At 41.4% G+C, this 26,466-nt stretch overlaps 1 protein-coding gene across 2 annotated transcripts in view; it reads left to right on the forward strand.

The window, feature by feature from the left end:
- TYRO3 (TYRO3 protein tyrosine kinase) overlaps positions 1-26,466 on the forward strand; it is a 91,260-nt gene that overhangs the window by 23,644 nt on the left and 41,150 nt on the right. For both annotated transcript variants that reach the window (XM_070757410.1, XM_070757416.1), the window contains exons 4-5: positions 7,949-8,119; positions 12,919-13,005. In XM_070757410.1, coding sequence (XP_070613511.1) covers positions 7,949-8,119; positions 12,919-13,005 — 258 coding nt within the window. The remainder of the gene's footprint in view (positions 1-7,948; positions 8,120-12,918; positions 13,006-26,466) is intronic.

The raw sequence follows: 26,466 nt of genomic DNA on the forward strand, positions 1-26,466 counted from the left end.
ATGTATAGAAATGAATGTAAATAACTGTATGATACAAAGGACACAGTACTGTTAAAAAGGTATATTGACATGTATATTGAAAAATCAATAAGTAAAAAAATTTTAAAAATTGGAACAGAGAGTTCTTATAAGTAAATTTTGCAGTCTGCTTGGCTGGCTCAAGAACCAGAGTCTGTTGCAGGCTCTGATTAAATTTCTCTCATGGTGCCTTACAATACATTAAATTTTAATGGTACTTTTTTTCCCTTCCAATATCACTGCTTAGATTTTAAAATAATTATATTTTGATATTTGGTGAATGCAATACCACAGAATCTTAGCTGCTTATTAAGGCACCCGTGCTTTTAACTGCGGTGAAACTGTGTGGGAGTAGAATATAGGATTTTATTCCTTCGTTACTTCTGTTTAGATGCGTACTAGGTAGTTTATGCCGATTGGATGGGAGACGTATTAGAGAGCCTTTGGCCTGGTAAATATACATCTGGGAAGTCCAAAATTTACATGATTCATAAAGGAAGGGTGGCTTCCTTTAGCTTGCCTTGGGAGGATCTGTACAGGCTATAATTATGGCCCTGGATCTGACCACGCTATCAATGTCAGCTTGTATAATAACTGGAAAGGATTCTGCGGCAGGGCTACATTCTAATGCAGCAAGCAACGTTTATTGTTCTGACTCATGGCTGAATCAGAGTCCCAGCATGGGCTCAGAGTACCATGCTCTTTCGATATTTTTATTTTTTATTTTGGCACAAAAATACTTACAGTACTGTCCTCCCCCCCCCCCAAACCCTTCTTCTGGGAGAAATAATGAGCTCTTCAGTGGCGGTAAGCAGATAGAAACGATACAGGAGGGTTACATGAGGTGTATCAACCACACTGGGAACTAGGAAGCCTCTGATTTTCTTTACTATATTGTGGAGTTTTAAAAATAAGGGAGGGAGGGAGAAAAAGGCTAGGTGTCATTTTAAGAAAAATGAGATCGCTGGAGAAACCTGATAATAGGGAATCTAGGTAACAAAAAATGGCTGTTTGAATTTCATCAGGATATATCAAAGACCCAGAGAGAGAGAGAGAGAGAGAGAGAGAAAGAGAGAGAGAGATAAACAGAGATACATACACCCTGATGCCAACTAAACTCATTTTTGTAAAACCGAAGCAGCTAGATTTACCCAGTCATACCCTGAGCTACTCCTCCTCCAAACATCCTCTCTTTAGCAAATTCTCTTGTCTTCCTTCTCCTTTCCAAGCACAAAAAGGAAACATTTGCCTTTAGTGTCAGAAGGGAAGGGCGAATTCTGACTATAGACGTCAGCTCTTTAAGGTAGAGCAGATTAGGAAATCAATGTTATGCATGCCAAGACTTTTTTTTAATTTAGGTACTGTATACAGTGATCCCCCGAGTTTCACGATCTCGATCTTTGCGAAATGCTATATCGCGATTTTTCCACCCGATGACGTCACTCCCTTCCTTTCTCATCTTTCTTTCTCTCTCTCTTTCTCTATCTTGCTTCTTCCTCTCTCACACTCTCTTCCTCCCTCTCTCATCTCTTTCTTTCCTTCTCTCTCTTTCTCTATCTCTCCCCCTCTTGCTCTCGAGCAGCGGGCGGCACCCAGGGAAGGTTCCTTCGGCCGCCCACCAGCTGATCTGCTCGGCAGCGCAGTAGCAGCGAGGAGCCGAAGATGGGGTTTCCCCTTTGCGTGGGCAACGGGGAAACCCCATCTTCGGCTCCTCGCTGCTACTGCGCTGCCGAGCAGATCAGCTGGTGGGCGGCCGAAGGAACCTTCCCTGGGTCTTCAACTCCCAGAGCGGTGTACAAGCGGCGACCGGACAAGCGGCAGACAAGCGGAAAAGCGGCGGACAAGCGGAAAAGCGGCGGACAAGCGGCAGGCGGACAAGCGGGGGACAAGCGGAAAAGCGGCAGACAAGCGGGCGGGCAGGCGGCTCCTCAGCTGCTGGGTCTTCCCAGGTGCGGAAGTAAAAACACCATCTGCGCATGCGCAGATGGTGTTTTTACTTCCGCACCACTACATCCCGAAAAATTGATTATCGCGAGGGGTCTTGGAACGGAACCCTCGCGATAATCGGGGGATCACTGTAGTGGCATTTTGCAAGTCTCAATACGCTTACCTCTTCCCTCCCTTTATTTTCACGAGAACTAGGGAGGATCTTGTCTGAGATGTTTTCTCAGGTTACATTTCTATCCTTACCTATATAAAAAATAGAATCCCACCCCCTCCCAGAAATTTGTATGGCTAAAAGCTTCTGTTGACATAACTTAAACTGTGAAGGTCAAACAGTATTGCTTTTACTTTACTAAAATAAAATAAAAAATCAAGTTCAAAGCCAAGAGAGCCAAAGAGCTATTTGATTTGGATTTTGAGCAACTGTCTCTTTAGGAACAAAACAAAACAAGCTGTCAATTAAATTTATTACTCAATACTTATATGTCAGCTTTGTGAGGTATTTAATATCTGAAAGAATATCATTAAGTCATTCTTATGGCAGATGTGTGTCCTAAAATACTATTCTATATTATATTTTTATGTATGGTATGCGTGTGTTGCATGTTTTTTTAAATGATCGGTTTTTTAGATGTTGTTTTAATATTAGATTTGTTTCCATTGTAATATTGTTATTATTATTGTTGTGAGCCGCCCCGAGTCTTCGAAGAGGGGCGGCATACAAATTTAATAAATTATTATTAATTATTATTATTCTAACTAAAAATTAAAAGCAGACCCAGGAGAACACTAGAGTAGTGCAGAGATTTCCCTAGCTTTGAACCAAATAGCAGATTAGGAGAAGTCTCTCAAAAAGAGAACAGCCCCCTTGTGAGTGTTTCCTAATCTTCTTTCAATCCTTCAAGACATTTTCACCATCGTAGTTTACCTCAGCCATTGGTTTTCTGGCCAGATAGCCTCATCTTTAAACAAATCACATTTTTTTTCCTGTAGGGGCCAGGAGTTATAGTTGGGAATTTGAAGGATACTTGAGTCTGGCACCTTACTTTGCAGGTTTTTCATTTCATATATTTATTTCAAAGTAACTTAAATGAAATAAAAATCAAGGAAGCTTGCAGTCCTGGGGTGGGGGATACTGGAAGAATGATGGTGGAATAATGGCGTACTTGAGCAGACTTTGAGGATCTAGGACATTTTTGAGAATGGATGCAGACAACATATAATGTTCTGTGAAAATGTCCTTGAAAAATAGGAAGAGGTGGAAGAACCCCAGATGAGGCAACAGTCAGAGAAGAGGCAGCTGAGCCTGCAGAAAGGGGCCTTGGCCAATGTCTGCAAAGGGATCCTCCCTATTTTCTTGAACTGCATTGTAAACACAAGCAGAGAGATAATACCTAATGTTGATTATCACCTTTAAAGCCCTCCATGTCTTAGGACCAGATTATGTACGGGACCGCCTTCTGCTGCATACTTCCCAGCGGCTGGTTAGGGCCCACAGAGTTGGTCTTCTCAAGGTCCCTTCGTTTAGACAATGTCGGCTGGCGGGACCGCACAGGGGGGCTTCTCTGTGTTGGCCCCGGCTCTATGGAATCAATTCCCCCCAGGGAGCTGCACAATCCCCAAACTCCTTGCCTTCTGAATGGCCGTGAAACAGGCCTGGGGCCAGTGAATGATGCCATCTTGCCCCAGCTGAATGGATATGAATGTTTTAGTATTAAGGGTTATATTAGGCGGCTTATAAATCAGATAGATAGATAGATAGATAGATAGATAGATAGATAGATAGATAGATAGATAGATAGATAGATAGATAGATAGATAGATAGATGATAGATACATAGATACATACATAGATACATACATAGATACATACATAGATACATACATAGATAATACAAACTTGCAAGATTCAATTACTGTAGTCTTGGTTGGTGCTTCTAGTCTGGACTTTGAAAGAGCTGACACAGTTGCTTTGACTGCATTTTCCTTCTGAGAATATCAGTGGAACTGGGAAAGAAGATTAGAATGGAAGAACAGTGAAAGGAAACTCAGCGTTCGTACTTGCAACCTTTCCCAGCTGAATTTCATGTCATGTCATGTCATTTAAATAGCATATGAATCTGTGGCATCTATTTTTCTTTCTTTCTTTCCCAGTATAGTTCAAAGCTACATTAACAGCTTTGTGCTAAATCTTAATTTGTTGAACTACTGCATTGTTTATTGAATGAACAGTAATTCCTGATGTGAAATCAGACACTAAGCCATATACTATGATCCCCCCCCCCTTCCATTCAATTCCTGATTACTGCCTGGACAAATCCCTGCAGTTTTCTTGGCAAAGTTTTTCAGAAGCAATTTTTCATTGCTTTCTTCCAAGGGTTGAGAGAAAGTGACTAGCCCAAGGTCAACATGATATACCAACCTAATTAATGGCTTCACATTTACATACTATTAAATATGCCTAAGGGTAAACAATGAAACATAGTATTCAAAAGGAGGAAAATAGCTGCATTTGTGCTAAGCCAAAATAAAACAGCCGGTATCCTGGTTTAGCATATTATGCGGAGCAAGCTTGTGTTCATTTTGCCAAGCTTCATATACTATATTTGCACCAGATCTTAGAATTGACACTTGAATTTCCTGTTGAGGAGAGGACAGATCAGGGAGTTCATGACTCATAACTCAGATACTTTTCCCCTAAGTGTTAGTCCTCTCATAATTAAAAAGATAGAAGGCTGAGACCTATTTAGATGATTAGAAAGTTTGTTTGGGAGCTGATCACAGCCTTTATGCCCACAGCCATAAAGAAAATTGGATGATTAAACCTAAAATATTAAAGAGCTTGAGTGAACCCTGAAGCTGTGACCCTGGTCAATTTGTATCATATAATTAGAATGAAGTAACTAACTAACTTATTAACTGGGTTTTTTAAATGATTATTTTAAAATATGTTCAGGTGCGTATAACATTAAAAAGGATTTTAAAGTGTATTGACCCAGGATATAATTTTTTTGCAAGGAAGCACAAACAGAATGTTTTGGGGTCCTACAGATCAAATGTGTTCATTTAAAGCATGGATGATGATTAACTAAGGCATCCCAGCTGCCACTGATTTCCAGGTATTAAATTAAAAGTGAATTTAGTGGCTTAAAAATTAGAAAAAGGAGAGAAATGGATAAGGTATGAGGAAATAAACTTTTTGGGTGTGATGTTTTTCTCTGGATACACCCCATTCTTCTTGCTTAACTTATTGTTTAAATTAGCTTATTCAAGCCCTGATATTCATACTACCTCCATAGTATTTGATGATAGGGTCTTTTTTGATTGGCCATGGAGCAGTTCCTGTTCTAGTCAGTTCTGAGGAAGGTTGCTTAGTCCAGTTGTGTTTAATCAGGCTATTTGGACTTTGCCATATTCTTCTGTATCTTATTCTGTTTACTCTATTTAATTACGATTATTCTTCTGTATCTTATTCTCTATAGTTCAGTGAACATTGAGTGTTACATTGAAATCAATCAAGAAAATTCATATCTGGTTTAGAATCATGTCCACAAGATATTGCAAGCAATTCATATAGTTGAAAAAAGCTGTGTCAACTAGATTTTATATGTCACTTAGAAAATGTTTAAAGGATTGAGATATTTGTTTATGATCAGGCAGCTAATCAGAGGTCAAATGACTTAAAACTAAGAATGAACATTTCTGCATAGTTAGGACTCTGTTAGGGCTTATTTTTCTTTATCTGATTGTGTTGCCATTGTGTAAATATCAGTTTGTGATATAATCCTATCAGAGTTAAAATACTGGTAAATATCAGTGATTTCCAGAAGTTTAGATTATGCATTCTTGCTACTAAAATTGCTAAACATAGACAGGTTTGTTCAAAGTTATTATCTTCAAGTGCAGATAAGTGGTTAGAATTTAAAATAAATCCAAACATATTCAATACATCAAGAGAGTATATGTTAATAAGTTACATAATTTCTGGGAGCACCAATCAATTATGGATAGAAACCTACTTGAAAAGAAATTTAAAGAGTATATAGAAGAGAAACATGAAAAACTGAGTGTACACATCTAAGTGATTTGAAACAAGAAAAGCTGTGATTTTTCTATTATAAACTACATTTTTTTCTGTAAGCTATTTTGAAAAAACCATACAAATCTAATAAATAAATAAATAAATAAATAAATAATAAATAAAACCAATTAAACTTTGAAATACTGTATACCGGTATGTTAAATACATTTTCAGGTATTTGGTTGATAAAGTCACAGTAACTGAATTTAAACATGCCTGGGATAAACATATATCCATTCTAAGATAAAATACAGGAAATAGTATAAGGGCAGACTACATGGATCATGAGGTCTTTTTCTGCCGTCAGTCTTCTATGTTTCTATGTTTCTATTTGGTTAGTATGAAATATTTGATTGGCGGAAAATTTTATTGAATAAAATAAATTTTATTCAATTTGTCATTAAAGCATATTTTTAATCTTCTCTCAGGAATTCACAATAAATGTAGTTTTATTATGAATATATCAGCATTGGTACAATTTCTCCCCTTCCATTAACAAGCATCATTTAGGATTAATTAGCTACTCTAACATATAGCATAGACCAGAGGTATCAAACTTGATTTCATTGAGGGCCGCATTAGGTCCGCGTTTGAGCTCGAGGCGCTGCAGTGGGTGTGACCAGAGTGGGTGTGGCCAACTCAACATCACTTGTGTCGGGGGTGCTTTTGGTGACTCGTGTGCTGTGCCAGCAAAAATAGGCTCCCGAGCTCCGTTTTCAGCTGCCATAGCCTCCTGCAATCCTCTGCTAGTGAAAATAGGGCTCAAAGAACCTGTTTTCACTGGCAGAAGCACTGCAGGCCAGTCCTTCACTGTTTTTTCCAGGGTGGCCCCATGGCAGAGGTGGGTTCCTACTGGTTCTAACTGGTTCTTTAGAACTGTTAGTAACTCAGTGATAAATTCACAGAGCTGGTTCTGTCGGTGTCTCCGTGGGCGCCACCGTCTTGGATTTTGCTTCTGCACATGTGCAGAAGCTATTTTTTGATTGCCTTGTGTGTGCATGGTGCAATCCTGAGCAAACCAGCAGCAAAAGGATCCAGAACACACCCTTGCCCCGTAGGCCAGATCTAACTACCCGCCAGGGCCTTGAGTTTGACACCTGTAGAATAAATTAAGACTTCAAGAAAAGCACTATAGAGCTTTTCTTTGCTGTAGATTTTATTATTTTTTGTTTAGATTAGAATAAGGGCCACCTATATCTCTGAATACATTTTTTTAATAACTAGCCAAAGAAAGGTATTCAGAATCAGAATGCAAAATAGGAATATAACTTCTGACAGTTTCTAAATTTGACATATGCCATTTTGGTGCTTTTAATATACATGCTTCTAATTATGTTGCTATCTTTTAATTATTTCTCAGATATGCATTTAGGTGCATAGTAAAATGCTTTTGTTGACTAATGCTTATGATACAGTTTACACAACAAAAGAGAAAAGACTAATCCTTCATCAGCAAACCATATTTATTTGATCCTCTTTCTATCAAAACCAGTTGAAATTTTTCTTTTAATTATCTGAAAGAAGGATTAGATAGTAAAATCCACTCTCAACTCCATTTTTGTACCAAGCAGTCAATAGGTCACATTCCAAATTTTCAAGAAAGGCTAGGATAGTTTCAAAAATTACCTGGCAGTATATCAAAATAATTATTCCTTTCTTTCTTCTTCCATTCAATGATCAACTTATCCCTTCAGCAGCAAAATATACAAAGACACATTTGATCTTGCAAATGACAGTGGAGTTGTTTTTTTGTAGAGCAAGTGACAAAAATGGCCACAAATACAAAAATATATTCTGTGAGAGCAAGAGACGTTAATGTTTTGTTAAATATAAACTGCTAAGAAAGAATTAAATGTGTCTATTTCAATTCATAACATGCAAACACCTTCCCTTTTATTCTTCAAGGTGTTCCCTATTTCACTGTTGAGCCAAAAGACCAGTCAGTCATTCCTGGTAGACCTTTCCAGATGGCCTGTGCTGCAGTAGGACCACCTGAACCAGTGACAATTATCTGGTGGATGGGTGATTCCAAGTTTGGACATCCAGATATCTCTCCCTCCACTCTAAATGTGTCAGGTAAGGCTTCTTCTCATAATAAACAGAAACTAATTCATAAAGGAATAAGGTGGCTAATAGGGCAAAGGTATAAACAATATACCTTACACAATGTAAAATTGTATCTCAAGTGTGTTAAAAAGAATTTTTTTAAATGAGAACTCAATATAGAACTGAATTCATGAAAGAGAACAGGGTTTCTCAAAATTTTCTGAGTGGCAAGTTAGATAAAAAAATTTTTTTTAAAAAAGATGCGTTTCTCTCTCCCCCATCCCAGTACCTCTACTTACGAATTTAATTCGTTCCATGACCAGGTTCTTAAGTAGAAAAGTTTGTAAGAAGAAGCATTTTTTCCCATAAGACTCAATGTAAAAGCAAATAATGCGTATGATTGGGGAAACTGCAGGGAGGGTGGAGGCCCTCTTTCCTCCCAGGAGATTCCTAGAGAGGCCCCATAGAGGCTTCTCCCCGCCTTTTCCGGCCCTGTTTCCTCCCAGGAGATTCCTAGAGAGCCCCCATAGAGGCTTCTCCCTGCCTTTTCCAGCCCTGTTTCCTCCCAGGAGATTCCTAGGGAGGCCCCACAGAGGCGTCTCCCTGCCTTTTCCAGTTAAGTTTCAGTGGCTCGGGTTTGTAATTGAAAAATGGTTCTTGAGAAGAGGCAAAAAATTATTGAACACCCAGTTCTTATCTAGAAAAGTTTGTAAGTAGAGACGTTCTTAGGTAGAGGTACCACTGCATTTTGTTGGAAAGATGCTTTTATTTTCAAAATTGTTTATTATTTGTAATGACTTGTATGAATGTTTCTATTTTCTATCAAATATCAAAAGCTTACTATATACCAACCAGTTTGTAGTAGGCGAAAGAAAACATAACTGAATCTACAACAAAGGAGATTCAACAATTGCCATCTAGAACAGGGGTGTCAAACTCCGCAGCCTGGATGCATCACACACTGGCCACGCCCACCCGTTTTCTCAAAGGGAGGAAAAGTTGTGATACGTCACATGGCGACGTGCCGTCACGAGTTCGGCACCTCTGACCTAGAACTTTGAGATTTTCAAGACAAATTTAAAGATATATCTGTAGTGAATATTTTCCTATGTTTAAGAGCAAATAAAAGACATTCTAGATTTAAGACAAAATAGGAGACCTGCAAAGGAGAATTTCCTATTGATATTTATCTTAAAATTGGAAGGAAATATTGCTTCCTCAAACAGGTATATATGTGGTTGTAAAGCTTGTAACAGAGCCCTAACATGCCCTATTTCATTTAATGCCTGTTCTGCACAGACACTAAGGAGGAAGTGAAAAGATCAGATGAATCTGCTAAAACCTTGTAAAAAATTATTGTTCCTTAGGCATACAAGAACAAAGGTGTGTAAGGAAGGGGAAAAAAGCCTGGCATCAGCAGGGGAAGAGCACAGGAATGCTAAAAGAAACTAATAAATAGATTGGGAAGAGGCAACGTTTTCAGTGGTTAAACTTATTTATATTAAAAAGTTGATTACCTTTTCAGGACAGTCTGGCTTTTCTGTGTTTATATATGCCTATGCCTAGAAGATATTGGGAACATGCTGAATATTGTATGAAAGAGCAACAAGAATGTTTTCATTGTTTAATCAGTCGATGTAAACTATGCAATTTTGAGGTTTCGCAAGGTTTTAAAACTTGTTGACATATCTTGATTCACCTTTTGATCTGCTTATGGTTGTTAACTTCAGTTTTAGTGAAGATAACATAAAGATTGTTGCAGACAAATTTTGACAGTACACCATGCTTTCTCGAAAGGCAGCCTCAGCTGTAGCTCAGATTAAGCATATTTATTTATTTATTTATTGGATTTGTATGCCGCCCCTCTCCGTAGACTAGGGGCGGCTAACAACAGTGGTAAAAACAACATGCGACAATCCAATATTAAAACAGCTAAAAACCCTTATTATAAAACCAATCATACATACTAACATACCATACATAAATTGTAGAAGCCTAGGGGGAAAGAATATCTCAGTTCTCCCATGCCTGATGGCAAAGGTGGGTTTTAAGGAGCATACGAAAGGCAAGGAGGGTGGGGGATATTCTAATCTCTGGGGGGAGTTGGCTCCAGAGGGCCGGGGCCGCCACAGAGAAGGCACTTCCCCTGGGTCCCGCCAAACGACATTGTTTAGTTGACGGGACTGGAGAAGGCCCACTCTGAAACAAGTACTATAAAGCAAGTTGAATATGAGGTTGAAAACTCCAGGGACTATGTATTTTCTTCAAAACTTCCCACTTCCTGTTTTCTAAGTAATGGAAACTTAGATGGTGGTATCAGTTGTGTTTCTTTTGCAAGCATTACTACAAGGAAATTACAAAAACAAAATGAAAAATATGCAGTGGTGCAAATTGGACATTGAAAAGTAAGTTTGTGATCTCATTCAGAATCTCATTGCTCTTCTAAGACTTCTGCAGGAAGCTTAAAAATGCATTTTCTGAGTCACAATAGTTCTGTGCTTCCAGCCAACATGCTGTCTGTCAACAATAATAGCAGAGTCAATACTTTTGCCTGAGGGAAATCACTCATTAAGCTCCAGTCAGAGGCCTTGCTTCTTATCATTGGGTGTGATAAGGGACAAAATAAACCTTCCAAGAAACATTCCCTTCCCATTGCTGGCTGACCTTCCATCCCATTGTTCTATCATGAATAATTGTAGGAATTGCAAAGCTAATTGTTACTTATCAGAAAAATCCTATTTGGATAACCTCTTTCCAGTGATTTATACTGAAGAAGAGATAATCCTTCATTGAAGGCCAGGGCTATTGGCACTGGACTCACTGGACTTGGAACTTTACAATTTCTGGGTTCAGTTGGCATCCCATGTTTTCTCTTGATGATCTTTATTGTAGGAGCTGGTAATATGTTCACTTATAATACTAAGCTTTCATGTAGGGTTTTTTTTCTTCTTCAAAATTTAACCATTGGAATTTGTAAATCATGGTTAATGGTTAGGACAGGAGGTGCACACCCTGGATCCCCTCAATTAAAAATACCATAACCCGAATTCTGCCTTATCCTCTGAGGTTACATTGATCCTGACCCTGCTGGACTTTCACAAAATATTGAAGACCCAGATATATTCCAGGGTTTGGGATTTAGATGGTCTGTGAGATGCAATATTATTGTGCTATTAAGCTCTTAGGGGATTTGTTCTCAATCCTCATTGGTATTTTTTAATATCTTGTTGATACTGTTTTTGTATTTTGCATTTTAATGTTTTTATTCTGTACCTTGCAACTGCAAGCTGCAATTTTAAATTGATTTATCATACATGCATGCATACATACATTTATATTGTATGTACCTATATAGGCCTACCTGTAAACTACCTAGCAATTCTACTAACCTTTGACTCGGAGGGATCATTTTACAGGATTTTCTTACTACCAGGAAGCTTGTTTATGGGATCAGATGAAACTTCCTTTAAATAAGTTTCAGATTGCTCAGGCATGATTACCTGGATTTTTACAAGTTCAAAATGAAGTAAAAATTCCATTTTGACTTGAAAGCATAGTTGATTTTTGTTTTTCAACCATGCTCCTCTTTTGACCTTTTGACCTTTTATTGATTGATTGATTGATTGATTGATTGATTTTGTCCAATACACAATGAGGGTTTTAGTGGGTATACACATAGTAAAATACATGATAAAGGTTATAGAGGATATATTCATAGTAAAAGAATAGAAGAGAAGTTATAGGAATAGAACATATCAATGAAAGAATAGAAGAAGAGATATAGGAATAGAAGAAAGGTATAGGAGATATAAGAGAGCAATAGGACAGGGGACGAAGGCACTCTAGTGCACTTGTACTCGCCCCTTACTGACCTCTTAGGAATCTGGGTAGGTCAACCGTGGATAATTGTTGCTGTTAGCCGCCCCGAGTCTCTGGAGAGGGGCGGCATACAAATCCAGTAAGTAAGTAAGTAAGTAAGTAAGTAAGTAAGTAAGTAAGTAAGTAAGTAAGTAAGTAAATAATCAATCAATCAATCAATCTAAGGGTAAAGTGTTGGGGGTTTGGGGATGACACTATGGAGTCCAGTAATGAGTTCCACGCTTCGACAACTCGGTTACTGAAGTCATATTTTTTACAGTCAAGTTTGGAGCGGTTAATATTAAGTTTAAATCTGTTGTGTGCATGTGCATGCAATATTCTGCTCTCTAGATAAAGAATAAAATTCAGCCCAAAATGTAGATGGAAACACAACTCTGAAAGGAAGAGAAAAGGTAGAAGTTTGTCTTTCTTCACAGAGTGTGCAGACAATGGCTTTGAAGAGCCAGTGTGCTGTTTCTAGTTGTTTTTATTCACTTCACTGGAACAGCCTCCCTTCCTCTCCCTCCCCATAAGTACAATGACCTTATTTTTTTGGGTTCCAGAAAACTATTAAAACCTGGTTTTGGATCCAGGGCTGGGATTAATTTATTGGTGTATTTGGGTGGGGGGGAGGGGCTGTTGTGATTTGTGTTCTTATTAAGATTGTTTTAGTCCAGCCTGTCTGTGCAGTTTTATGTTTTAATTGTTTTACCAAGGTTTTTTGGTTTTGTATGCCACCCAGATTCTTTTGGAATTGGATGATGATAACCTATAAATAAATAATAAATGTACTAACGTGCACACAAAACGCCCACATAATTTTGGATCAGCTTTCAGTTCATTCCTTTGAGTTGTGTAGGTAAAATCTGAGCAGTGTGTGAAATCTGTAAAATCCTAACTCGGGGATTATTAAATATTGATATTGTTTTCTAGTTTTCTAAAAGTATTATTTTTTCTTGACTGATTCCTAGGTATTAATCAAAGCACAGTTTTCTCCTGTGAAGCCCACAATATAAAGGGATTATCTTCATCTCGGACGGCCATTGTACAAATTAAAGGTAAGGAACCATTCCCTATCTGTTATGCCGGGCTCTTCACTAATAGCCCCCAGTGAGTTAGGAATGCAAATTCAAACACACACCGGCACAGAAGAAATGAAAATAGTTTATACAAACCGTTTTTTAAAGCACACATTTTAAAAAGAGCCAAATTTCTCTCACCCAGATAACAGCCCTGGAATACAGCCAAAGGCAAAAACAAACGAGCAATTAAGGCAGCTGTGAATCCTCACAGCCGCCCCCTTCTATGAGTCCACAAGAGTTAGTTAACTGTGAAGTGTCCAAAAGGTCAGTAGAAGTCCTGGAGTAAACCAAACATTTGCAATGGTCTTTCTCCAAACAGATAAACACCCACACGCACACTCCCCAACGCCCGTAATTCAAACACATTAACTGAATTGCCTCAGCAACAGGTGTTCTCCCTTGTCTTCGATGATACCTGCGCAGCTGGTCCCTTCTTGCCATGAGCCTGTGCATATGGGCATCTACCAGCGGATCCTCCTCCGAGTCTGATGTCTCACTAATGGGAGCATAAACTGATGGGCTGGCTGCACCCATCTCTCCTCCCCCACTTTCTGTCCTTGGCAATGAATCTTCACTATCAGAATCTTCTGGCAATAACACGCATCTCTGTGAACCCAAGATTTCCCCTGAAGCAATGTCCAAATTCTCCGTTGCAGAAGCTGACCCAGAGCCAACCACAACACTATCCTTTCACAGATTGAAACATAGAGAGATGCATTTCCTCACAGGAAAAGGGAAAAAGTACTATAAACTAAGCATTACCGGACTCCATAGTGTCATCCCCAAACCTCCAACGCTTTACCCTTAGATTATCCACAGTTGACCTATCCAGATTCCTAAGAGGTCAGTAAGGGGCGAGTACAAGTGCGCTAGAGTGCCTTCCGTCCCCTGTCCTATTGCTCTCCTATATCTCCTATACCTTTCTTCTATTGCTATATCTCTTCTTCTATTCTTTCATTGATATGTTCTATTCCTATATCTTCTCTTCTATTCTTTCTTAGATATATTTTACTATGAGTATATCCTCTATAACCCTCATCATGTATTTTACTATGTGTATGTATGTATGTATGTATGTATGTATGTATATATATATACCCACTAAAACCCTCATTGTGTATTGGACAAAATAAATAAATAATAAATAAAATAAAATAAAATAAATATGAACCACCAGCAGTTCAAGAACGGAATGAGATACAAGAGAACAAACCTTGTTTTAGCTTAGGAGGTCTATGGTTAGAATATCAAAGGTCTTTTGGGGGATAAAAGGGTGCTGTAACAATAAACATCAGGTGCAAAAACATGAGTCAGAATGTCACAGCACAAACTCCAGTCTTTTGTTCTTGTGCCATGACATTACATATAGAAAGTCAATTATGTGGTTCGTGTCATGACAGTGCAATGCATTTGTCATCATTAGTCTCTCTTATAGATGCTTGTGATCATGACATTGTCTACAATGTGTAAATGAGAACAGCATCCTTTTTGGCAGGTTTACTGTAGATTTGGTGTCTTGGCAGCCAAAGTGTCTCCTTTTGTTCAAATGAACTGGCTTTTCATGAGCTATTGGAAGCAAAAGAGTACAGGCCACTGCTTAGAACAATTACATTTCAGGAAGACATTGCTTTTATATCTTTCTATACTTTGCTGCACTAAACGTTCATTTAAAGCAACAATATTTTGCTTCTAAAGTAATTTTTTTCTTCTTCCACAGTCTGTTCTCTTATTTAACAAGTAACTAAAAGTGTAGGTTAAGAATAATTAATACTTTTGTAGGGCAAGGAAATATAATTGGGGCTTGATTGGCTGCATTCCTTGTTGTACAAAATAGAATATATAAGAGTATATTGTTATGAATGAGTTGACTTAATGAATGTTTTTTTTCCTCAAAAATAGTTTTTAATGAACAGAATACAAGCTAAAGTAGAAGAAAAAATGTTCAGAAGGTACAGGGGAAAAAGAAAAGAGAAAGGCTTCATAGAAAAGAATAACCTTCTAACCTTCATCACACTGAGTATAAGCTGATTTATTAACTTTTAACCCTTTTTTAATGTTACACATAAAAAATTCTGTTCTCTTCATAACCTAACTATATGCAATCCATAAATCATTTTTTAATCTTAGTTCAGCAAACAGTTCATCAGGACTTAACAGAAATATCAGACAAATAGCTTATCCCTGGCCAAATAGTTAAACTTTATATTCCTTTGTTTTGCGCTACTCAATATTGACCTTTCCTATGACCTTTAAATAATTCCTATAGCATCATAGGACTTGAGCTTTCATCATTCTTTGGCATTTGAAAGGAGTCTTCAAAGCTTTTACCAACCTACTTCGTAAATCCCAAAAAAGAGTTGTCCAAATTTTCCTGTTGTAGCTATTCCATGTCCAGATCTTCTCTTTTTTTTTGTATTTCCATATTGGTAATTTTAATTTTGTTGTCTTCCATGCTTTCAAGCTCCATATTGTTTATGAAAATAATCATCTTCTAAAAGTTTATCATTGAAATCTGTTTCTTTTCTGACATTGGTTATTAAAATTTTATTCCATAATTTTAAAAAAACCCAATCTTTAAAATAACAAAAACTTATAGCCTGCTTACCCATTTAACTCTTTTCTGCCTAATTCTTTAGTCCCCTCTAGTGTTCATTGGCAACCCTCATCAAGCTTTGGTTACTAATATGAGTTTAGTTTCATTTCCCACGAGTAAATTATTTAATTACATGCTTGGTTTTCCCCCCAAATCTCATAACTAAAATAATCAATACTCCAAATGTGTCTGATCTCCCAATCAGCTTAAAACTTTTTAAAATCAAAACTTCTTTTTTGACTTTTTGCCAATTGTATGTTATTTTAAATTCTTCAGACTCTCTTTAAAATTTCTTAAATGCAAAGGGAAAACTCACCAGGTATCAAACTAAACTCACCATTTTAAAGATCTCTAATTTCAATACAGTGGTTAACATTTTCAAATGTGATTAGAAAATGAGTTTAACTGTCTTAGTGTCCTTAGGAAAGACTCTGCCACCACTGTGGAATTAAGATATTGTTTCTTCTGCCATTCACTGCGCTCATGTACAATTTCTTGATTTCCCCTTTTCCAGGGAGATTTGTAGAACTGGTCTATCACAGGTCTTTCATTCTTCACAGCAGTTTTAATTTCTGCTCATTAGTGAATTTCAGTCAGCCATGGCTCACACTAGAAGCCAAAAGAGTGGATTCTTTTCCAAAGGGTCATGTTTGCAGCCATAGCTATCTTCTACAGACCCTTGATCCATGATGGGGAATGCAATGTCCAATGAAGGTTCGGGATTCTGAAAGTTGCTTTCCTCTTAGTCAAGGAATGACCTATAAATCCCTTCATGGCACCGGACCAGATTATCTCAGGGACTGCCTTCTGCTGCACGAATCCCAGCGACCAGTTAGGTCCCACAGAGTGGGCCTTCTCCGGGTCCCGTCAGCTAAACAATGTCGCTTGGCGGGACCCAGGGGAAGAGCCTTCTCTGTGGCGGCCCCGACCCTCTGGAACCAACTCCCCCCAGAGATTAGAATTGCCCCCACCCTCCTTGCCTTTCATAAACTGCTTAAAACCCACCTCTGCTGCCAGGCATGGGGGAATTGAGATACTCTTTCCCCCTAGGCCTCTACAATTTTATGCATGGTATATGTGTATGTATGGTTGGTTTTTATAATAATGGGTTTTTAACTGTTTTTAGTATTGGATTATTATTATATGCTGTTTTATTACTGTTGTTAGCCCCCCTGAGTCTGCGGAGAGGGGCGGCATATAAATCCAATAGATAGATAGGTAGGTAGGTAGATAGGTAGATAGATAGATAGATAGATAGATAGATAGATAGATAGATAGATAGATAGATAGATAGATAGATAGATAGATAGATAGATAAATGTGATTGTTTCAGTTTTTGGGATTTTTTTGACAGGGATATGCAGCCATTTTAAATTGGTGAGCACTTTTAGAATCTAGAGAGTATGTTCTGGCTACTTGACAAAATGACCACTGTAACCTTGCTTAATCATGAAATGACTGTTATGGTAGGAGAAGCCAGTCACAAAGCACTCTTTTATGCAATCATCCACTATTTTTATATGCTGAAAGCTGGCATTTTGCTTTACAGTGCACCAACTGCTGATAGATAGGTAAATTAGGTAGGTAGGTAGGGACAGACAGACAGACAGACAGACAGACATAAAAGACAAGTGAGGCAGAAAAGGGAATGGGGAGGGTACCATAAACATTACATTGTTTTTCTATATTTGTACCTGGAATAAATGTTGACAAATTTGTGTGTGGAGTACAGATATCTCTTATTTAGCAACTGGTGGTTACTATTTCCAGCTACCCCGAAGGTGCTTTTTCAAGAGACAACGTGAAAGAGACAACTGGACTTGTCTCAGACCTGAAGAAGCTTATTAGAGAAGAAGTGAAACATCTTCAGAGAAAAACAACGTCAGGGTTCAAGGGAAAAAAAAGACAGGGTATCAGGAGTTGGAATTCAGCTTCTCAACTTGGCAGGGTTCTAAAAGCCTTATGGTGCAATAATGGTATAAACTGAAAAGATGGGCCTGAAAGAAATGAGCAATTTTCTGCTCAGCTCTGGAGATAGGTGGGCATCAGAGTGAGAATGAGAGCATTTTTCCTCACAGAAGAAATCTGCTGCTGAAAATCAATCATTTTACTGCTGAATTTCACTACTGCAGTTATGGGGTATCCTTGGAGCTGCATGTGTTATGCAGTCTGGGTTATGTTCAGACTAGGCCATTAGATTGCTTCCAACAAGTCACAGTGAGAGGGGGGGAATACCCCTGGGCTTATATTGTTTATGTATGGCATGATTGTGTTGCATGGTTTTAAATGACGGGTTTTTAGATGTCTTTTAAATATATTGGATTTGTAACATTGTTGTTATTGTTGTGAGCCGCTCCGAGTCGTTGGAGAGGGGTAGCATACAAATCTAATAAATTATTATTATTATTATTATTATTATTATTATTATTATTAATCTTGATTTTATTTATAGATGCCTCTTTCTAATTGATTTGACCCACTGTAACAATGGGAAAGAATTCCAAACTTCTTGAAACTGTGCTCTGATCCAGAGGGATGTCATTTAATTCTTTAATTCACAGATGTCAAACTCGATTTCATTGAGGGCCGCATCAGGGTTGTGTTTGACTTCGGAGGGTAGGCAGGGGGCGTGGCCAAAATGGGCATGGCCAGCTTGACGTCATTGATGTCATGGATGCCCTTTGGTGGCCCGAGTGCTCTACCAGTGAAAACAGGCTCATGCAGCCTTCCTGAGCTCCGTTTTCACTGGCAGAGGGTTGCAGGAGGCCGGTCTAGCTGAAAACAGTAATTGGAAGCCCGTTCTCACTGGCAGAAGCACTCACAGGCCGAAGCACAGGCTGGTCCTTCACTATTTCCAGGGCAGCCCACAAGCCTGATTTGGCACGCAGGCCTTGAATTTGACACCCCTGCTTTAACTCTTCCATTCTTAACAGAAAATTGCAGTGTCTTTGTTTGGAGGCAATAGACTGCTCAGCAAGGATTGGAACTGAGTCCCTTCTTACTAATTGTTGTACATACTCCTGGTCAGTTGGAGGATGATGAAGGAATTGAGGACTCTGATACAGATAGTGTTTATGAATTAGTAGTGGGCCCGGGGTTACAGGTAGTAGAACAGGTGGGAGGCCAGCCACAGGATGTGGCTATGAGTCCAGAATCTAGTGAGGAAGAATCAGACGCTCGCTGGGTAAACCCTAAATTCAGAAGGGCCCAAAAACGTAGAGAACAGGTGTCTGGAAGAAGATATTAAGGGGAGGAATGGGTTAAATAGTGATGTATTTGGCACGTCAGTGGGGAAGAAGGGTGGAGTTTCAACGTTGCTGAAGAGAAATGTGGAGGTTTTTCCGTGCCGCTCCCAAGTAAGCAAAAGTATTCTGTGTTGATTAACAGTCAGGGCTGCTGTTTTAGAAATCATGCGGTTAGGAAAATAAATCTTGTTAAGTGGAGAAGGAGAAGGAAGGTGAGAAATGCAATTAAGGAAGATAACGGACCAAGAGATAAGTGCCTGTATGAAATGTGTTTGAATTCCGGAAGAGCAGAGAATAAAATGGAGTTTCTTTATTCATGAAATAATGCATTTAATAAGAGTTATTTGTACTTGCTAAATTTCTACCAGAAACCAGAATACTAATGGTAACCAAAAATAGTTCTTTTATGGTTTGGGGCTTTGGAGAAATGAGGAGAAGCTAGATTTAGGTTTTCAGCTCCGGCTGGATTTTAAGATATATTTAGAACTCTTTGGGCAAGATATTTGAGAGCACTGCAAGTAAACAAAATATGAAGAATTTCTGTTGTAGAAACTAATGGCAAGCAAGTTACTAGGCAAGATCTAAAGGTAAGAGGAAGTGTTTGCCAAGCAAGGAGTGGGAGTTGGTTTCAAGAATCAGTAGCAACATGAATGGAACCATTGAGCCATGAGTGGGAACAGGAGATGACGGGAGCAGTGAAGGGGTGGATCTGAGAGAACATATGGAGAGTGAGGAGCTTAAGAGGGGAAAATAGGCCAAAACAAGAGAAGAGAGAGGCAGCCAGCTTGAATTTATATTTAAAAAGACAACAAACCAAGGAAGAAATTGGAAATGGTTTCCTCAAACTAGAAGTGTCATCAAAATCTTTAGCCTTTTTATTTCTAGTGTTTATTAAAAAAATGTGTTACGATTAGGCAACTGCTCCTATGCATTCCCACTTTCCTGTTCATTGACAGTTCCTTGTGCTTTCTCATATTCGTTTCAAACATGTGTTTTATTATGAAACTCATCCAAATTGTGACTTCATTTCATTTCAAATTCATCTTGTCTTCCTATATACTTTTAATGAAATACTGCTAATGAATGTCACAACAAACACATGATAAAGTACAAATGAAAAAAAAGAAAAAGAAATTAATCTCAGAATACTTATGGAAAGAGGATGCCTGTAGTTTTTTTCAAACAAGACTGAATTGTGAAGACGTGTTCTTTCCTAGCATCCTTTGCAATGTAACTAGTAAGGAGATGTAGCATCTAAATCAGGGATGTGAAACTCGATTTAAATGGGGCTGCATCAGAGTTGTGTTTGACCTGGGGGGGCAAGGTGGGTATGGCCAGCTTGGAGTCATTCGTATTGGGGGAACCTCTGGTGGCCTGAACACTCTGCCAGTGAAAAAAGGCTCCTGGGCTCCGTTTTCAGCTGTGCTGGCCTCCTGCAACCCTCTGCCAGCCCTCCCAAGCTCTGTTTTCGCTGGCAGAGACACTATCCATCAGTTCTTCACTGTTTCCAGGGTGGCCCCGTAGGCCAGGTCTAAGCACCCCTTGGGCCAGATTCATCCTGCAGGCCTTGAGCTTGACACCCCTAATCTAAACCAAAAGGGCCCTAGTGGGATGGATTGTTCTAATAATATGGATTGTTAGAAGTTGGCAACAGAAGTTGGCAACTTCTGTTTGGTTCTCTGTTGTTGGCTTGATTTTCTTTATTTCAGTAGCTGTACAGATATGGAATTCATTTCCTCCTTTGCATCAACACATTTTATTCTGTTAATATGAGTATAATGAAGAAGGCAATCTGTTCTGTATTTAAAAGTAAACTAATGTTTTAAGTAATAACAGTATAGATGCAGGATGAGAAACAATTATTCAAATGTTTCAGGTGCCTTCTCCGTACTGAAGGAGTGGGTCCAGCAGTCACGTGGGTTGCTCCTGTCCAATCCGATGGGACTGAGCCTAGTATTAAAAAAGCCTGCTGGATCCGCCCCTTCCCCAGAATTCGCTCAGTCCCGCTATCCAGCGGTTGTGTGAACACTCGTTCCTCTCAAAACACCTTCCCTTCGATCTTTCTCTTCTAAAAACAGTAAGATTATTCTATTATTAAAGCTTGCCGGCAGTGGATTCTACTCAGCCCTACCGGGCTTCGAGTTTGGGGGAGAAGTGAGCGGCACAGCCATTCGCGGTTTATTTTCCCTCCATGCTGTCGCTGCGGCCGGCCTGGAATTTAACCTTATTCCTCTTGGCCTGGAGGTCCTGCCGGGGCAAGCCACTGTTTACATAACGATTTAAGGGCTATTTACCTCCTGCGGTGTGGGACTTGATTGTCTCCCGGACTTAGTTCCCTCCGATTGCAAATTAAACGGAGCGGGGGTTTTTGGCGCGAAGGCCCTCGCGCCCAGTAACTTCGCACTTTCGGTTTTGCCCTTCTTGGTCAGCCATCAGTGCTTCCAGTCCGCCGCTTGACCCTGGAGTAGCTGTGAGTCCCTCAGGTCTATTCTCCACGGAAGTGGCCTCCAACCAGTGTGCCTTGGTTTACTTAAGTTAAGTTTTGTGAGGCCTGCCACGCTGCATTTAGGGACACGAACTCTTGGTATTGTCCGGATTGCCCCTAAGTCGCAGCCGCTCCTGGGCCTAGGAGCAGGGTCACCTCTCCTCTTGGGAAGCTCATTAAATTCTTCTCCCCCCTAAATTTCTTGGCTCAAGCCTCGTCTTCTGTAATTTGTTCAGACTATGGCTTCTTTTCCCAAGAGAGGCACTACTAAAGGTCCCAGAGAGATTAGGCCTACTGGTGATGATTCTACTAATATCCCCCAGGCCTCTTCCTCCTCTTCTTCAGGGGCCCATTCCTTGGCTAAGTCCACCAGGGCTGAGAAGAGAAGGGACCTAGCCCTACAAAAAATACATGATAAATCAGCCAAACGTTTAAAGGTGCAGGCCCAAGTGCATATGAATCCAACCCCCCCAGAGGCCTCTAACCTGCCTCTCTCTGGGGTTCCTGTGCTATCCCTGGATGAGCCAAACCTAAATCCACCCCAACCTAACCTATGGGGCTTAGGTCCAGAGGAGCCAGATATTACTGAGGATTCCTCCCAGCCAGAACCTTCTCAGGCCTTCAGGGATCCTCCTATTTTTCCGGCTGATATTTCTTCCTTGCCTCCGGAGTTTCAGTCTATCTTGTCTGTTTTGACTAAAACCATTGATGCTAAACTCTCGGCCATCAATGTTCCTTCCTTGTCTCATCCCCCTCCACGTTCCTCCCGTCCCGTGGGTTCTTCTCCTTCCTACAGAGCCCCAGTCATGGAGGACTCTGATTCCTCTCAGGAAGAGAATGAGGACGTGGATGCAGAAGAGGATGATGACACCTTTCAGCGTCTGTCGGAAGATGAGGACTCTCAAATTAAGATTCCAGCCCCAGCTGCCATCTTTCCACCTCAACTCTTCAAATCTCTCCTTCTTAAGGCAAGAGTATCCACGGGGCTAGCCGCGCAAGAAAAGCAGGCTACACCTTCCACAGACCCTCCGGAGGAAAATCTTCCTTATTTCATGGAAGAACAGGAAGACAATGAGGTAATTCCTATGCCCAAATTGTTTAAGGACGCCTTGCTCAAACAGTGGGACCACCCAACCTCTGGCTTCACTCCCACTTCCAAGGACAAGAAGCTTTACAAGCTCTCTCCCTCCTATGAGGAACTCCTAGCCTGTCCCAGGCCAGATGATCCGGTGAAGACTCTTCACTCGACTGCTGCCATGCCTGGCAAAGCAGAGGAGGTCCTCCGTCCAGAAGACAAGCGTCTTGAGCAAATGCTCAAAAGAGGTTTCTTCGCTGACTCCTGGGCCATTAAAAGTGCTGCAGCAGCATCCTTCTTTTCCAGAGCCATGCTCTTGTGGCTTCGTCAGCTCCAACAACATCTACCTCCAGATGATCTACGAGGCCAACAAGATTTCAACAAAATCTTCGCAGCTGCCCAATATGTAGCGGATGCTACTCTCCAATCTTCCAGATTTGCAGCCAAGTCAGTAGCGGCCTCCACAACGGCCAGAAGACTTCTATGGCTCCGCCCTTGGCAGGCGGGAGTAAGGCAGAAGTGGCAGTTAGCCATGGGTCCTCTGAAACGCAATCTCCTCTTCGGAGACCTTCTGGATCCTCTCCTCACAGAGATCACGGACAAGAAAAAGGTCTTAGGACCTACCACCAAGAAGGCCTCTAAACCGCAGTCCTTTCGGCGCACAGGGCGTCAACAGGATCAAGGGTTCGCCTTTCAAAGGAATCCAGGTCAGTATTCCCCTCGATTTCGATCCCAATCTAGAAACTCCAGGGGCAGAGGTTCCCGCTACCAGAGGGGATCCTCCTCTACCAGCCTCCAAAAAATCCAGATGGTGAGTCTCCCTTTTTTCCCATAGGCGGTCGCCTGGCCTGTTTCTCCTCCGCCTGGCACTGTTCTTGTAAGGACCCCTGGGTCATTGATACGGTGGAAAGGGGTCTCTGTTTAGAGTTCATTTCTCCTCCCCCTAACCGTTTTATTTCTTGTCCTTCTCCCAGCTCCTCTACATCTCGTATCCGAATGGAGGAGGCTATTTCTCATTTGTTAGCTATTAAAGCTATCCAGCCAGTCCCCTCTCTCCAGAGAGGCTTGGGCTTTTACTCCATCCTCTTCATGGTCCCTAAGACCTCTGGAGGTTGGAGAGCCATTTTAGATCTAAAAAAATTGAACCAATTCATAAAATATAGGAAATTCAAAATGCATTCTTATCCTCCATCCTGGCCGCCCTGCATCCGGGGGATTTTATGGTCTCCCTGGACCTTACGGAAGCCTACCTCCATATCCCCATTGCCAAAGGCCATAGAAAATTTCTGCGTTTTGCCTTTCAAGGCAGGCATTTTCAGTATAGGGCTATGCCATTTGGGCTCTCCTCAGCTCCCAGAGTCTTCACTAAGCTCTTGGGATCCCTGGCGGCTCATATCCGGGCCACGCCCATTCATATTTTATGTTATTTAGATGACATTTTAATTCATGGGAATTCAAAAAATGGAGTGGCTGCAGATCTCTCCTCCACCATGTCGGTTCTACAGAACCATGGTTTCTCTATAAATTTCAAAAAGAGCCACCTTAAGCCATCTACTTCCATTCTACATCTGGGAACTGTCATTAATTCTGAGATATCCCAGGTTTTCCTCTCTCTTGAGAGAAAACGCAGCATGTTGGATCTCATCGCTCGTATCCTATCCCTGCAATCTGCCTCCATCGTCACCCTATCCTCCCTACTGGGAAAGATGGTGTCTTGTATTGGCATTGTCCCCTGGGCCCGCCTTCACGCCAGGGAACTACAGTGGCTTCTGTTACCATTCCAGAGATCGGGCCACAGCAACTCGACGCGTCGCATCGCCATTCCACCGACAGTTCGCAGATCCCTCAAGTGGTGGACTTCTCCAGCCCAAGACAAGGGATCTCCCTTCCGGTGCCCAGACCAGTTTGTTGTCACCACAGATGCCAGCCTCTCGGGCTGGGGAGCCCATGCCCAGGGTCTTCTAGCCCAGGGCACGTGGTCACTGGAGGAGGCTTCCAGGCCCATCAATTGGCTAGAATTAAGAGCCATGTCTCTAGCTCTAAAGCAATTCAAACCTCACATCTCCAACCAGAATGTTCTGATTCTTACCAACAACATAGCCACCAAAAGCCACATTTGCAGACAGGGAGGCACAAGATCCAAGGCCCTCATGAGGGAGGCCCTAAAGTTAGGCCTTTGGGCGGAGAAACATCTCCAGTCGCTCCTAGCCGATCACATCTCGGGGAGCCTCAACATCCAAGCGGACTGGCTATCGCGAGCAACCATAGATCCAGGAGAGTGGAATCTCCATCAAGCACTGTTCCACCGAATCTGCCTCAGGTTCGGCCATCCAGTGCTGGATCTGTTTGCGACCGAAGCCAACGCCCAGCTCCCTCGCTTCATCTCCAGGTTTCCATCCCCGGGAGCAGAGGCAATCAATGCTCTCAGGATCCCTTGGCCTCCAGGTCTTCTGTATGCCTTCCCTCCAATTCCAATTCTGCCAGACGTGGTTCACAAGATCATCCTAGAGAGGGCTCGAGTAATTCTGATTGCCCCTCACTGGCCTCGCAGGCCCTGGTTCGCGGACCTCCAACAGCTGTCCGTCCAGGACCCCTGGCGACTCCCCGTTTCGAAGGATATGTTGCGGCAGGGGGCCTCCTTCCACCCGGATCCGGAGTGGTTCCACCTCACCGCCTGGCTATTATCCGGAGAGACCTAGACCTGCGAGGGTACGACCCAGACACAGTGGAAATCATCCTGAAGTCTAGAAGAGGGTCTACCAACCGGATATACGACCATACTTGGTCCAAATTCTATCAGTGGTGCTCGCAGGAGGGCTTATCTCCCCTGTGTCTTCCCATTCACAGGATAATCTCCTTCCTCATGAAAGGTTTCCACCAAGGCCTCTCTACCAGCACCATCCGTCGCCACCTGGCAGCCATCTCTTCTGTCTTGGCGTGGCCTCGCAGGGAGCCCCTCCGCTCCTTTCCGGAAATCCAAGAATTTCTCAGAGGAGTGGCCAACCTCAGACCTGCTAAGATCCACAGATATCCTTCCTGGGACTTGCCACGGGTTCTCCATTCCCTTACTCAGGCACCCTACGAACCCCTGAAATCTGCATCCCTCAGGTACCTATCCTTTAAGGTAGCATTCCTGGTGGTGATTACATCCGCCCGACGCATATCTGAGTTGGCAGCCCTCTCTATCAGGCAGGACCTCTGTCAGTTCCATCAGGACAAGGTGGTTCTGCGACTGGACCCCACCTTTCTACCCAAGGTCAGTTCCATGTTCCACAGATCCCAGGATATTGTCTTACCTTCCTTCTGTCTCCAACGGGAGCACCCCCTGGCAATTAGATGGCACACTCTGGATCTTACTAGAGCGCTAAAAATTTATATTCAACGCACAGGACCCATTCGGAGGTCTGAAGCACTCTTCGTGGCCTATCATCCCAGATCCATGGGATCCAAAGTGTCCTCATCAGTAATAGGCCATTGGATCAGAGGGACCATCTCTAAGGCCTATGAGACAGCCTCCCTCTCCATTCCAAGGAATATTACAGCGCACTCCACCAGAAGTGCTGCCACATCTGCCGCTTGGGCGACTCAAGCCCCGTTGGAGGAAGTCTGCAAAGCAGCCACTTGGGCCTCGCCAAATTCCTTCATAAGGCACTACAAAATCGATTCTTACGCCTCAGCGGACGCTGCCTTTGGCAGAAGGGTACTCCAATCCATTATCTCTCACGATAGCAATCTAATCCCACCCTAGGGACCTATCTATTGGGTATGTCCCACGTGACTGCTGGACCCACTCCTTCAGTACGGAGAATAGGCGTTGATTGCTTACCTGAACGCCTCTTTTTGTACGGTGAGTGGGTACAGCAGTCACTTCCCTCCCTTCTGTGTGGTCTTCTATGACTTCTATTCCTACCTTTCTTCTAACACATGAGAGTTGAACATTATGGAGCTTCACTACTGAGCCTAGTCTACGGATTCGCGAATTCTGGGGAAGGGGCGGATCCAGCAGGCTTTTTTAATACTAGGCTCAGTCCCATTGGAT

Source organism: Erythrolamprus reginae, chromosome 1, assembly GCF_031021105.1.
Source record: "Erythrolamprus reginae isolate rEryReg1 chromosome 1, rEryReg1.hap1, whole genome shotgun sequence".
Taxonomy (NCBI): domain Eukaryota; kingdom Metazoa; phylum Chordata; class Lepidosauria; order Squamata; family Dipsadidae; genus Erythrolamprus; species Erythrolamprus reginae.